At 41.6% G+C, this 14,064-nt stretch overlaps 1 protein-coding gene across 1 annotated transcript in view; it reads right to left on the bottom strand.

The window, feature by feature from the left end:
• Nucleotides 1-2,738: 2,738 nt before the first annotated feature.
• LOC134350819 (zinc finger protein 292-like) overlaps nt 2,739-14,064 on the bottom strand; it is a 205,750-nt gene continuing 194,424 nt past the window's right edge. Inside the window, exon 8 of the mRNA XM_063056556.1 lies at nt 2,739-12,386. Coding sequence (XP_062912626.1) covers nt 4,434-12,386 — 7,953 coding nt within the window. The 3' untranslated portion in view covers nt 2,739-4,433. The remainder of the gene's footprint in view (nt 12,387-14,064) is intronic.

A 14,064-nucleotide genomic window follows, 5' to 3' on the forward strand; every position in this document is an offset into this window, starting at 1 on the left:
GACATGTCCAATTTGAGACTTACCAATTTCTATCAAAGCACCATTGAATAATTCTATCTGGATGCATAACGACTTAGTATGGCAACGGCTCTGCATGTGACCACAAGACACTGCAGAGTTGTGGACACAGCTCAACACATCATTCTCAGTAAAACACTAGGCATAAGACCCAACCCAGACATTTTCTCTTCTCCCTTCGGGCAGGAGATACAAAAGCTTGGAAGCACTACCACCAGGCTCAAGGACAGCTTTTACTCTGCTGTTAGTGGACTACTGAATGGTTCCCTAATATAAGATGAATTCGAACTCATGCACTACATTGTTTATCAGGACTACACTCTGTAACCTTTACACTTTATTCTGCATAGCTATTGCATTACCTGTGCCATATCAATGCACTGTGTAACGATTCAATCTAGATGAAAAGTATGCAAAACAAGCTTTTCACTGTATCTTGGTACATACAACAGTGATAAACCAATACCAACTAGAGGTCATAGGTTTAGGGTGTAAAAGTTAGATATTTAAGGGGAATATGAGGGGTACTTCTTCACTCAAATGGTGATGCGAGTGTAAAATAAGTTGCCAGCAGAAGTGGGACATACAGGTTCAATTGTAACATTTAAGAAATTTGATAGGTGCATGGATGGGAAAGGTACAGAGGGCTATGCAGGTAGATGATACTAGACAGATTAGATGGGCTGAAGGGTCTGTTTTGTATTGTAAAGCTCTATGACTCTGTGTGTATCCAATTTATATTGAAGCATATTTTCCAGTAGTTCTCATCACCTTCTGATGTTAGCCATCTGTACAGGGCACTTAGAGTAGTCGGATTAGTGGGCAAGATGACAAGCCAGATTTATTAAACAGCAGGAAAACATGTTGCCCAACACCAGTAACCCTTGAAAAGTGTTCAGCACAATCGATTTTTCCCAAATATTTCATGTGATAGTTTGTCAAATTACAGTTTGGTTAGATAATCACTGAGCAATGCTGTCTCTCTCATTGGGTAATTTTGAGATCACAGCTGGAGGCAGTGAAATGAGCACAGAGTATCATGCACCAGTACAGCCTCACAATCCAGGATCTTTGAACCTGAATCAATGTTATATCAAATATGGCAACAAATATGTGCTGAATTCCCAGAAATTGCAGTGGGGTGAATAACCAAGACTCAATATACTGAAAATATAGTATCATCAGCAGTATTGTCTTCGAGTATGAACTGGTAAAATTCAGATTAAACAATTTAGAAGAGATTAACGGAGGTTTTTATGTTTTGTCCTTTGCCCTGGAGTAACGATGTTTCATTTGGCTGTATTTATGTATGGTTGAATGACAATTAAAATTAAACTTGAACCTGAGGTGGAGAAAGAACACAGCAAGTCCAATAAAACAACTAGAAATGGAGGCAAGGATAATATTAATTTACAAAAATGCCTGACTTGCTGAGTTTGTCCAGCATTTTGTGTGTATTACCATTTTATTAGCAAATGTGAGAATGGGATCAAGCATGAACAGTCCTTTTGAGCAGGGAAATGCAGGAACGGAGTGGAAGATGGTGGGCACCTGTGTGAGGGGCTGGAAACTGGTCCTGGAGAGCTAATACACCAGTCACCAAAGATGCCATGTGAACTTCTGGTAAGGAAAGCTAACAAAGGATTAATTAAGTTTGGAACTATCCAATATTTTGAAATGAGAATTCTTCCCAACTTCCACTTTTACCAGGAGGTACATTTGGAATCATTAGCCCATGTACTTGCAGTGACTTAACAGGATAATTAAGTCTGTGGATATTAAACTCACCACAAATTATGTCATTTTACGGGCCTTGTAACAACAAATCAATACCAAACTATACCAAAGAGGCAACTGCTGCAGTTAGGTATTTGGCTTCCAGCATTATATCAAGGGAGTCAGACACAATCAGTCCAAGACTGTGCAAGATTGTGGTCAGTTCTAGGACACACAGACCTTCACCTTCAGAGTGTAATACCCAAGATAGAAGATTTTACAGTTGAATGGCTTTGATACAGAGTCAGTGAAAGAAAAAGATAGAAGTCTAAAGAGCATTTTTAAAGTGCCATAAACATCCATAGCTTTCTGAACAATTGAGTTTTTGTTTAAATTCCCTCACTTACCTTCTAATCTTGCACCATTTGCACTCCTGGTCTTCATTTGTGTTTTTGATGAGATATTAAACTGGTGCTCTATCTGTTCACTCAGATAATGCTAAATACCACGTAGCACTATTTTGCAAAGTATTAATATTCATCATTGGTACTCTGGCCAATACTAATCCTCAACTAACTTCAGAAAAACAAATCTTGGCCATTATTACATAACTGCTTGCAGTGTATAAACATCTCTGAACTATTTATAATAGTGACAACACTTCAGTGGCTTTAGAGTGTCTTAAAACTATCTTCCATTTTCAAAGTTATCTTCCTGTATATCCTCTGGAGGTGGAAAAATGCCGCAAACACCCAGCAGTTTAGGGAGCAATCTCATTCAGAGTAACCTTTCCCAAATATTAATCAAAGATACGACCAGAACTCAGTTCTTTTCAAGTGTTTTTTTGGGAGTTTAATTTGCAATTGGGTTAATTTGGTTTGCAAATTAAACAAACTAAGAGCAGGTGGGAATTTCAAGCTGACCTTAAAATAGAAAAATCAGTATTTATAATTAGAGAGCAGGTAGTCCCAGTATTAAAAATTAACTCCTTAAGCAGATTTATTTTTAATATTTTTATATTAATTTAACAAAACAAATGCATTATTTAAAGTGACATCTAATTTTCTATTTTAATAGTTCATCTAAATACTACTGCATTATTTACAATAACAATACTGTATTCAAATATATAAATGAGATACAGCTATAGATACACGCTAGTTTACAAAAGAAAGGAATGTTTTCCCCACAATTACAGACTGTCAAAAAATCCTTTTGTTTTCCCCTGATACCATGTTATATGTTTTGAATAAACCTTTGGCAAGGTGCACTGCAAGCGGTACATGTCAAGATGAATTCTGGTTTGCCAAAACGGACTGTTCACTAGTATTCTGCTGATTTGGCCACTTCAAACTGTGAATTCATACCAGATGTTAAGATCCTGAGCAAGTTATCAATGAACATTCAGACACTCAGTATTGGTCATTAAGTTCAGAAACAAAAGAATTTCAGATGCATACACCTTCAGTAACAGAGCTCCAGAGCAGTAAAACTGTGTGTCAGTACAGAATTGCTCACAGAAGATCATTATCATCAGATTGAACCTCTGAAGTCTGAACATTAACCTCATTTACTTTCGAATTCCTCACCTTGTTTTTTGCATTAAAGTTGTCTTCAAGTATTTGGATCACTGCAAATCCAATCTTCAACAGCGTTTTTACATTCAGGTTGGGTACTTAGTTTTAATGCATTTTTAAACATTTTCTACAGTTTAGTATTGATTATATACAGTATATGAAGGGTTCTGGAATAACATGGTCTGTTTTTATTAAGTTAAAACATCTCTCAAAAGGATTTTTTAAGCTGTATTTTCTCCACTAGTCACAGTTTTAAACAAAAACATCAAGGAGCTTGACTATATTACACAGCTTGTATTGCTGGAGCTTGTTCTCAAAACTCTTACAAGATGGTGTTGTAAGAGAGAGTATCCCATAAAGAACATACAAAGAAGTTTGAAATTTCTACAAGATATACATACTCTTCCCCTCTCCAAAAACCAAGAATGTTTGAGCATCATTTGTAATGTTGTATCAAATAGGACAAAATACAGCAGAATTAATAAAATACAAACCATTTTAAACTTTGCAAGAGACCTTTATTATGGTGATGTCCAATGTTATGCAGAACCAGTCTGATGGAAGGCCATGAACCTGAAACATTAACTCCACGTCTCTCCACTTTGATGCCTAACTTGCTGAGTATTTCCAGCAGCTTCTGATTTCATTTGTGTACAATTTGTACTTGTGGATTGGGACTAGAAAGGCTTTGTAGTAAATGGGATACAATCTCTTTAAGTATGTACACAATGATAAAAGTACTGCTCAAACTATATCATACAGTGTTTGCACCATCATGCTCAGGAATACTGACCTATCAGGTTATTAACAGAACCTACATAACAGTCCAAGTCTCACCTCTCCTTTGTATACAAATGTCTTGACTTCAAATTACATTTGTTTTACATAAACAGACCAATCGTTCTGTGTCATAATTTAGTCCCATAGGGATTCTGTTGAATACACTGAACATGGCTACTGCCACATTAGATTTTGTTTAAAAAATTATATTAAAAAAGACATTTACAAACATGCTTTGGTTAAAATGTACAGGCATCCTTTTGGTTCAAATACTATCAAGGACCAAATTTAAGCAAATTACAGCTTCTATTTTCTCCAATACATACACTATGTGTTACAGAATTATGTACTCTTAACAGTGAGTCTTTCCTTTATATCCTTAACTTGGGCCAGCATATTGAAGTCTACCTTTACTCGACTAAGGACTACTGTGGGATGCATATGTTGAAGCTGCTTTTCAGCAAGCTCAACACAGTTTGAGTCTGCCTTATCCATTATAATTTTTATGTTTTTAAAAATACGAAGAGATAAAGGATTTGTAAAATTACCAAGAGTCCGATGCTCGGTATTTTGATCATATAGTTTATCAGTGACAGATTGCTTGTTGTAGTCAGTAAGAACCACCGAATTTGTGTCTTTTTTGACAGGATGCTTTGTTGGCAATCTGTCCGCGTCATCTTCTGTGACAAAGGATGAATTTAATCTGCCATCCACCACTTTCTCGGTGTTAACAGTAGATGAACCTTTACTGGCCAGAGCTTTTCTCTTTTGCTTCAGAGCAGATTCCTCAAGGAACTTCAGGAAGGAAATTTCAAATCCCATGGGCTTAAATGTACTTAAATCAAAAGACTTATGGTGATGTGTCTTGTGTGTGCACAAGCTGCGCTCTGGAGGACAACCCTTCTTCTGATGGAGAGCTTGGTTTGGATCATCTTTCAACAGCTGCTCAGGTGTTTCTTCAATTAAGCTCCTTTTCTTTTTAGTCTGTATGCCCTCTTCTGTACCCAAGACATCCAGTTGAATGGTTGATCTTTTCCTAGAAGGCTGGTAGCTACCTGCATCAGTGAATTTCTTCTCACCAGTGATCTCTTTCTGTTCAGTTGCAATGGACTTACTACCTGTGCCTTCAATAACCTCAGCATTAAGCGATTCTGAAAGTTCATCAATGGAACTCTTGAAGGAATTATCGTTTCCCAGCTTTTTACTGAAAACCTCTATTTCACTTAAATTGTCTTGTGGCCAAATCACATCTCCATTGACAGCATACTCCACTGATCGTTCTTCATGACTGCTTATGCATTCAGTCAATTCTGTCCCTTGGACATTTGAAAGCTTCCTGCAAATTACCAGATAATTGTGGTATTGACTAACAAATACACTAGATATTTTGTGATGAATTCTATAATGTTTTACCAGACATTGTTCACTGGTAACAACAGATGAACAGTTCTCAAACATGCACGGATACTGTTCTTTCAGAGCCTTGCTGCTGCACATGGCCAAGGCTTGAGCCTTACTTTTGAAAGTATATTTACCAACTTTCCTGGAGTTGTATGACTTATCATCAATTTCACCACTTTTCATATTATTGCTATCTGAAGCAGAACATTCACTAGATTTACTGTGATTCACAGCATCTTCATTTTCACTAAGTTCTTCAGATTCAAAATAGCTTTTTTCATCTGTGAGACCATCCTGAGTAATTACCCTTGGAAAGTTTTCTTGGTCCGATGGTATGATTCTTCTGGGCCTCATTAAATGAGATTGATGCAGCTCTCTGTGCTTTGTAAAGATGTGTCTTAAAAGGTTTGATCTGGTGGCATAAGTACGATCACAGCCTTCACAGTCACACCTAAAACATGCTGCATCTGCATCATTTTGTGGACTATCCACATCTACACCATGGGCTACCAGAAGGTGTTTGATAAAGTTCCAGAACACTGTAAATGAAGACACGCAATGAGCTTGGTCGCAATGAAACTGCCCTTCACTTGCAGACATGATTTTTCCAATTTCATCTATGGCGAGACTGTGAAGTTCAGAGTAGTGTTTAATGAGATCAGTCGCTCCTTGAAAAATTCTGCAGCAATCATCAATCTGACACTGAAACTCTTTAACCTGGATGTTGTCACTTTGGGTGATTTCCTGTTTTAGCTGTGTGTGAAGCAGCTGTTGGTCAGACTGGTGTACAGCTCGATAGTGCAGAATTAGGTTTTGCTGAATCGTGAAAGCTGCAGAGCAACCTTTGTGAACACACTGGTATGGTTTGTGGAAGTTATTGCTGTCACACTCTGCTCTTACCTTTGCAACTGATTTCTTGCACTTCCTTTCCCCGGACACCTTCATCAATGTTGTTGTGCCTCCAGTTTGCTCCAAATTTCCCTCACATTTCCTTTCCTGCACTGATATCTCTGATGGCTGCACAACCACATCTTCAGGTCTCTCTGGATGTAGAAAGGCATCACGTTTTTGTATCTGATTTATAAACACCTTCGGTGGTTCTGCTGAAAGAGGGGTGCCCAGTAGCCCTGTGGTGAGGGGCGATGACCCTGGCAGCCCTGCAGTCATTGGGGATGACCCTGGCAGCCCTGCAGTCACTGGGGATGACCCTGGCAGCCCTGCAGTCACAGGGGATGATCCAGGCAGCCCTGCAGTCACTGGGGATGACCCTGGCAGCCCTGCAGTCACAGGGGATGATCCAGGCAGCCTTGTGGTCACTGGGGATGATCCAGGCAGCCCTGCGGTCACTGGGGATGATCCAGGCAGCCCTGCAGTCACAGGGGATGATCCAGGCAGCCCTGCAGTCACAGGGGATGATCCAGGCAGCCTTGCGGTCACTGGGGATGACCCTGGCAGCCTTGCGGTCACTGGGGATGATCCAGGCAGCCTTGCAGTCACTGGGGATGACCCAGGCAGCCTTGCGGTCACTGGGGATGACCCTGGCAGCCCTGCGGTCACTGGGGATGATCCAGGAAGCCTTGCGGTCACTGGGGATGACCCTGGCAGCCCTGCGGTCACTGGGGATGATCCAGGAAGCCTTGCGGTCACTGGGGATGACCCTGGCAGCCCCGCGGTCACTGGGGATGATCCAGGCAGCCCTGTGGTCACTGGGGATGACCCTGGCAGCCCTGCGGTCACTGGGGAAGATCCAGGCAGTCCAGTGGTCACTGGTGTTGATCCAGGCAGCCCTGCGGTCACTGGAGATGATCCAGGCAGTCCAGTGGTCACTGGTGTTGATCCAGGCAGCCCTGCGGTCACTGGAGATGATCCACGCAGCCCTGTGGTCACTGGGGATGATCCCGGCAGTCCAGTGGTCACTGGGGATGATCCAGGCAGCCCTGCGGTCACTGGGGATGACCTTGGCAGCCTTGTGGTCACTGGGGATGACCCAGGCAGCCCTGTGGTCACCGGAGATGATTCCGGAAGCCCTGTGGTCACCGGAGATGATCCCGGCAGCCCTGTGGTCACTGGTGTTGATCCAAGCAGTCCAGTGGTCACTGGCGATGATTCTGGTAGCCTTGTAGTCACCAGCAATGGACCCGACATCTCTGCAGTCACTGGCAATGATTCTAGAACTCCTGCAGTAATCGATGATCCCGGCAGCCCTGCAGTCACCGGCGATGATCTGGGCAGCCCTGCGGTCATTGACGGTGATCCTGGTAGCCCAAGGGGCAAAGGTGATGTTCCTGGCAACATTGTTGTCACTGGCGATGATCTTGGCAGTGCCGTAGTGACTGGTGATGATCCCGGCAGCCCTGTGGTCACTAGTGACGATCCTGGCAGTACTGCTGTCATGGGTGATGATCCCGGCAGCCCTGTGGTTATAGATGAAGCATCTGATGGCCTTACAGACACAGCAGAGGAGGCTGGTAGCACCGTGGACACCGGCAACCCGACAGAAATGGATGAAGATCCCGGCAACACCAAAGACATGGGTGAAGCACCTGGTGGCCCCACAGTTAAAGCAGAGGAACCCAGCATTCCCACAGACACAGGCAAGGAACTAGATGAACTCATCGACAACAATGGTACATCATCTGACCTGGACGTCAGTGGCAAGATAGTCAGCGTGTTTGGTAATATTCTGGAGATGGCCACTTGCTCTGCTGGCATGAATGGGACATCTGTCGGGCCTGTTGTAATTGGCAGAACAGCTGGAGCTCCAGGTATGGGGATAGACTGTGGCATTGTGGGTAGTGGAGATGTACACTGTTGCTGTGCTGGCAGGAGGGGCATATCCTGCAGCCCTGCGGGAATGGTGGAAATATCCTGGGGTTTCACAGGCAGTGGCAAAACAGTCTGTGGCCATGTCAAGAGTGGTGAGATTGTCAGCAGATCTTCAGCTGATGTAGGGCTACTATGTGGCTCAACAGTGTCACCTGTGGGCCCTGCCAGCAGCAACGGGATATCCTGAGACACTGCTCTGGGTACCAAGGTGTCTTGTGGGCCTATGGATTGTGCCAAAGTATTTTGGAGCTGTGTTGATAATGGGGAGCAATTTTCCAGACTTGCCAGAAGCACTGAGCCATTCTGTGAGAGCCCCTGATCATAAAGGACAGTCTTGTCATTATGTGCACTGGGTAGATGGAGACCCATTTCAGAATTAACCTCATTGGGCACTGGAGTTACTGTGTCCAATTCATGCAGACTGATTGATTTATCATCTTGTGTCCCATTAACAGTAGATTGAGGAATGATTTCTTGCAATGGCGGCAAAGAATCTGTAGTTTTATACTGACCCTCCAATTTTTTACAGTATACTCGTTTAATTCTCAATTTTACTAGCTCCTCCCGTGTTACATGATGCACTAACTGGTAATGGGCTCGAAGATTGGAGTTCCTTGTAAAAGTTTTCTGACAGTTAGGAACATGGCACTTAAATGGAGCAAATCTAGTCTGATACATCTTTATTTCCATAATTTGCTCTTTGGAGTACTGATGTACTTTGACATAATGATTTGTGAGAGCGTCTTTAGTCATTGCACTATATATGCAGCCAGATTCCTGGCAGATGAAAGGTTTGATGAGGTTCACTTTCAGTTCTTTGTCATTCTCAGTGTCAGTGAGCTGCAGTGAAGTGTTTGCCTGTGGTGCTGTCAAGCACTGGTTGATAATGTTCAGACCACTGGTACAACTATTCATTGGTGCATGTGTTGAGATGTTCATAGAGGATACTGGTGTTTCTGACCGTGAGGTTTGGCGTGGGGCACCACTTGTGTAAGGCTTCTCATCATACTCCAAGTTCAGGTTCTGCAAGCCCAACAAAACCTCAGCTATTCTTATATCTAATGTCCTGGGGTCTTCAGAGTGAGATGAATTATGAGTTGTATCAATATCAGGGAGGGCACCATTAGTAAAAAACACAGAGGGCTCACAGCTACTTTCCAAGTTTTGTGCGTGAATCTCATTGTCAGCATATGTTCCTGAACAAAAGTTGGATTCTAGTGGCTGTTGCAAGGGTTCACAGGATGAATATGCAGATGAGCTAGTCACATCCAGCATTGGTGGGACCTCAGTGCTGAGTGACATATCTTCACCAGCCACAAATGACCTTGGGCTACACATAGTTGTGAGTGCCTGTGATATGGTTATGTTGGATGAACTTGTTTCTACTGCACTCATCTCAAACCCAGGCTGAAAAGTCTGCTGAATTACTTCTGAATCAAATGTTCCAGGAAGGCTGGTGACTGGGAGAGTCTTGCTTGGCTCAAATATACTCGAATTGTAATTGTTCTCCTGCGTGGATTGAAAGAGCTCGTGACCAGCAAATGGCTCTGTACTGTCTCCCATTTCCAATGATTGAAGGAATGTCTCACCAGTCAAAAATGTATCTGAGATACAGGGTGGTTCATGTCCTTGTGGTGTGAACACATCAGATGAAAGAATCTTTTCAGTCACATATAGAGCCTGTCCATTCTTTTGCTCCACAATTGAAGAACTTTCCTTTTTATCATACGGCTTACATATTGCCCGACGTGATAAATGACCTCCAAGAGATTTAGGATTAGTAAACTCTCTGTAGCACCTACTACAGATAAACTTGTCACCTTTAATGATTGCAGGCCATTTTGCACGCTTGTTGTGTGTATGCCTTTTCTTCCTGGACGGAGCCACATTCTCAGTTTCAACTGTTAAAACACAGGGTACCTGCTGCTGATAAACTGCATCGTCTGTATTGGTAGTGCTTTCAGGTGTTGGAGCTGAGATTCTCTCATTTGGATAACACAATGGATTTGAAGGCTTTTCCTGATTTTGACACTTTGGGGGATTTCTAACTTGCTGTTTTTTTGCTAAGTTTCGTTGTTGCTTAAGCATTTCATAGAATTCTGGATGGGCAGCTTTGATATGTTTACTCACACTACGTGATGAGGTATAGCTTCGACTACAGCCATCAACCTTACAGTTGAACCTTTGGACTGATTTTGCAGCTTCACCAGCTGCAGTTTCTATAGGCAGCATTGGGATAGGAGCATCCTCCCCTTTAAACACGGTTTCTGGTAAGACAGCATGAGCCATATCTGTACTCTCTGTCTTTTCATTCTTTATGGTAACACAATTCTCATTTTTAGGAAGGTGGTTCTGTTGCTCAGTGGAAGGCTCCTCTAGATCCTCTGACATGGAAGATTTAGGCTTGGCAGTTTCACTTGGAACACAATCAGTACTAAAACCATTCTCATAAACATCGGACTCAAGGCGTAGCTCATCTTCGGCCTTTATTTGTAACAACTGGCCTACTCTATCAGTTCTATTTGTAGCCAACTGGTCTGCTTGAAAAGGTGAGCTATTTTCAGTTTCAATTTTCACACAGGCATGTGTTGTGTGACCAACTTCATGCTTTTGCAGTTCACTCTGAGAGTAGTAAATGTTCCCACAGTCTGAGAACTTGCAAGTATATGAAGAATTGTGGTAATGTTGTGCTTCGTGATCGTATAACAAATAAGACTCTGTGAAAATCCTTCCACAATTCTGAAACATGCATTTGGCTTTGAACAGTAGATGTTCTTTTCTATGTCCTACCAATTCAGAGTAAGTGCTAAAGCTTGCATTACATTCCAGTTGAATACAGACATATGGGTTAGGGCCACAGTGAATTTGCAAATGTTCATTAAGGTGAGAAACGCTGACAAAGCGTCTGCGACAATACTGACAAACAACTTTATTACTTTGCATTTTAAGAAACTGTTTTGCTTCTTCATCATTACCATGACCTTTCACATGCGCAATTAAGTTTTTAAAATACTTAAAAGTTTTGGTACAGATCGTAACGGGACAGTTATAATCTTCAGTGTAATCCACTTTCTGTGTGGTTATTTCGGGTTTGTATGATTTGTCCTTACCTTCATCATCAGAACCATCACTATCACTGAAGACTACAAAATCCTCGCCATACAGGCTGTTCCTTTTAATTGGACGATGTTCTTGTTTATCTATTTCAGCTATTTTTTTATCTGCAGGACTGAAGTCAGTCAGATTCTTTGGAGGCCTTCCAACTCTCCTTTTTGGTTTGATAGATGCCAGTCGTTCTTTACACGACTGTTTAATATGAAATGTAACATGTGGAACAAAAATCTCCTTTTTCTTGAAACTTTTGGCACATATAGGACAGTAATAGTTTCCATCCTTCACATGAGTTTGAGCATGACGGATAATACGGTGCCCCAGAAACTCTCGGTCGCATAATACACAATATTGCATATATGCCTGCCAATTCTTAAATCTGGCAGATACCACACCTTTCTCAATCTTAGGGTTTTCCTTCCTTTCTACTTTTTCAGATGAACCATTCTCTACTTTCATCACATCGCTGTAAAATTTAGGAAGTCCATTCAGCGAATGTTCTTTCATAGCAGTTTCTTCTGGATGGCTCTCATTGTTTTCGAACAGGTCACTGTCATTAAGCTCATCAATAGAAGACACGATGGATGCTTCCTCCCCCATTAATGCAAGACAATGTCGTTTCAGAGTCTTCCAGTCCCAGAATTCAGGATCAAAGGGCCAATGAGTTTTCAAAACAAGCAGGAGTTCACATCTCAGTGAATTTGGGATTGGGCCATTTTCGTCATCATACTTCTGATCCGGCTGGTTGTACAAAGTCTCAACTGCATAATATGCTTCTACTGTGGGCTCCAGGAGGAATTCAGTGAGCTGGCATGCTCGCCTGACCTCTAAATAATCAGGTAACAAACATGACACTGTCTTGCAGATGGATGTTTTCACTGAAGGACTTTCATTTGATTCCATGCGTAGTGCCCTCACACACAGCTCAATACAAGCTGAAAGCCCAGCTTCCCCTGCCTGGAAAGAGAAGATCATAAGTTACTGCACAGATTTTGAATTGATATCATCAAAATATAATCACATGGATAATAACAAATGATCAATCATTATAATTCGTGCTGATCCTAGATAAAAATGGCTAAAATTTGTCTTCTGAATACATAAGCCATCTGAAAATTATAAGCAGAAAATATATGGTTCCCTTGCTTAGTAAGCACTTGGTAATATAATATTTGATTGCCATTATGTCACTTTTTATTTATGAAGCAGCAATACTGACTGTTTCAGTGATGTGATGTAGAATGGTCAAAGTTAAAAATGTAAATGAGAAAGCAATGATGGGTACTGGGAAAAGCACAACTCCACCAAAGTTACTACTAAAAAGTAAAATTAACCTGCATCATATGATAAAGCACAGGAAGTAATTTAGACCAGAGTCTCAGTTGGCTCTTTGAACTTGGTCTTTGTACAAAAATGCATTTTTCCTTTGTGTTTATGTACAAGTTGCAATAGCAATAATATATAATGACCAGTGTTTCCAAGAGTAGATAAAAAAAAAACCTGAAATAACAAGAGAAAATACTATAATTCCAGCAGGTCAGACAGCTTCTGAAGAAAGAAGGAAAAAAATACACACACACACAAAGGTACTATTAAGTTTCACAAGTAAAATCTCAGCAGAGGTTGAGAAGTGATGAGACATAAGTTTGTAAAATTATGAGAAGCATAGACAATGGAGGTAACTGTATTTTTCCCAGGGTGACATGCACCAGAGAATATGCATTTGTGAGGGGAACATTCAAAGGATATGAGTGGGGCAAGCTTTATTCTATACAGAGAATGGTGGGTACCTGGAGTGCTCTTCTAGGAGTGGTGATTGGAGGCAGAACTGATAGAGGGGTTTGAGACTCTTACACTGGTACATGAATATGCAGAGGATGGAGGAATATGGATCACAGGAAGAAAAGAAGGATTTGGCTAGGTAGTTTGGCACAACATTGTGGACTGAAGGGCCTGCCCCTGCGCTGTACCATTCTAAGTTACAGAGAAGGTGATAGGATGAATGGCTAGGTCAAAGGGAATACCTGTGAGAGGGTCAAATGGGTTAACATGGTAGGTCGCAGTTGATTATACAAGGCATTGGTGAGGCTGCATTTGGGAGTATTGTGCAGTTTACTACTACTATGTCGACTCAGGCCTAGAGGGCCGGCGTCGGGCATGATGATGGACTCTCCACTTCTCCCTCTCCCTCATCGGTGTGTTCAGTTCATCTACATTAGATGTTTGGTTAGCATGTAATAACCTTTAAGCTGGAAAAGGTACAAAGATGATCTTTCATAATATTGCCAGACCTTAAGGACCTGAGTTATAGGGACAGGTTGGATAGGTATGACTTTATTCCCTGGAACATAGGACAATGAGCACAATGACCATCTAGAAGTGTGTAAATTCTGAGGGGTATAGCTTGGATGAATGTCCAGACAGTATTTGTTCCAGGGAAAGGAATCAAAAAACAAGAGGCCACATCTTTAACATGAGGTGAAAGATTTAAGAGGGACTGAGGGGCAATATTTTCACAAAGAGGATGGTGAATATATGGAACAAGCTGGTGGAGTTAGGTACAATAGTGATATTTAAAAGATACTAGAACATGTACATAGATTGGAAAGATTTAGAGGGATATAGATCAAACAGA

This window comes from Mobula hypostoma, chromosome 8 (genome assembly GCF_963921235.1).
Source record: "Mobula hypostoma chromosome 8, sMobHyp1.1, whole genome shotgun sequence".
Lineage (NCBI taxonomy): Eukaryota > Metazoa > Chordata > Chondrichthyes > Myliobatiformes > Myliobatidae > Mobula > Mobula hypostoma.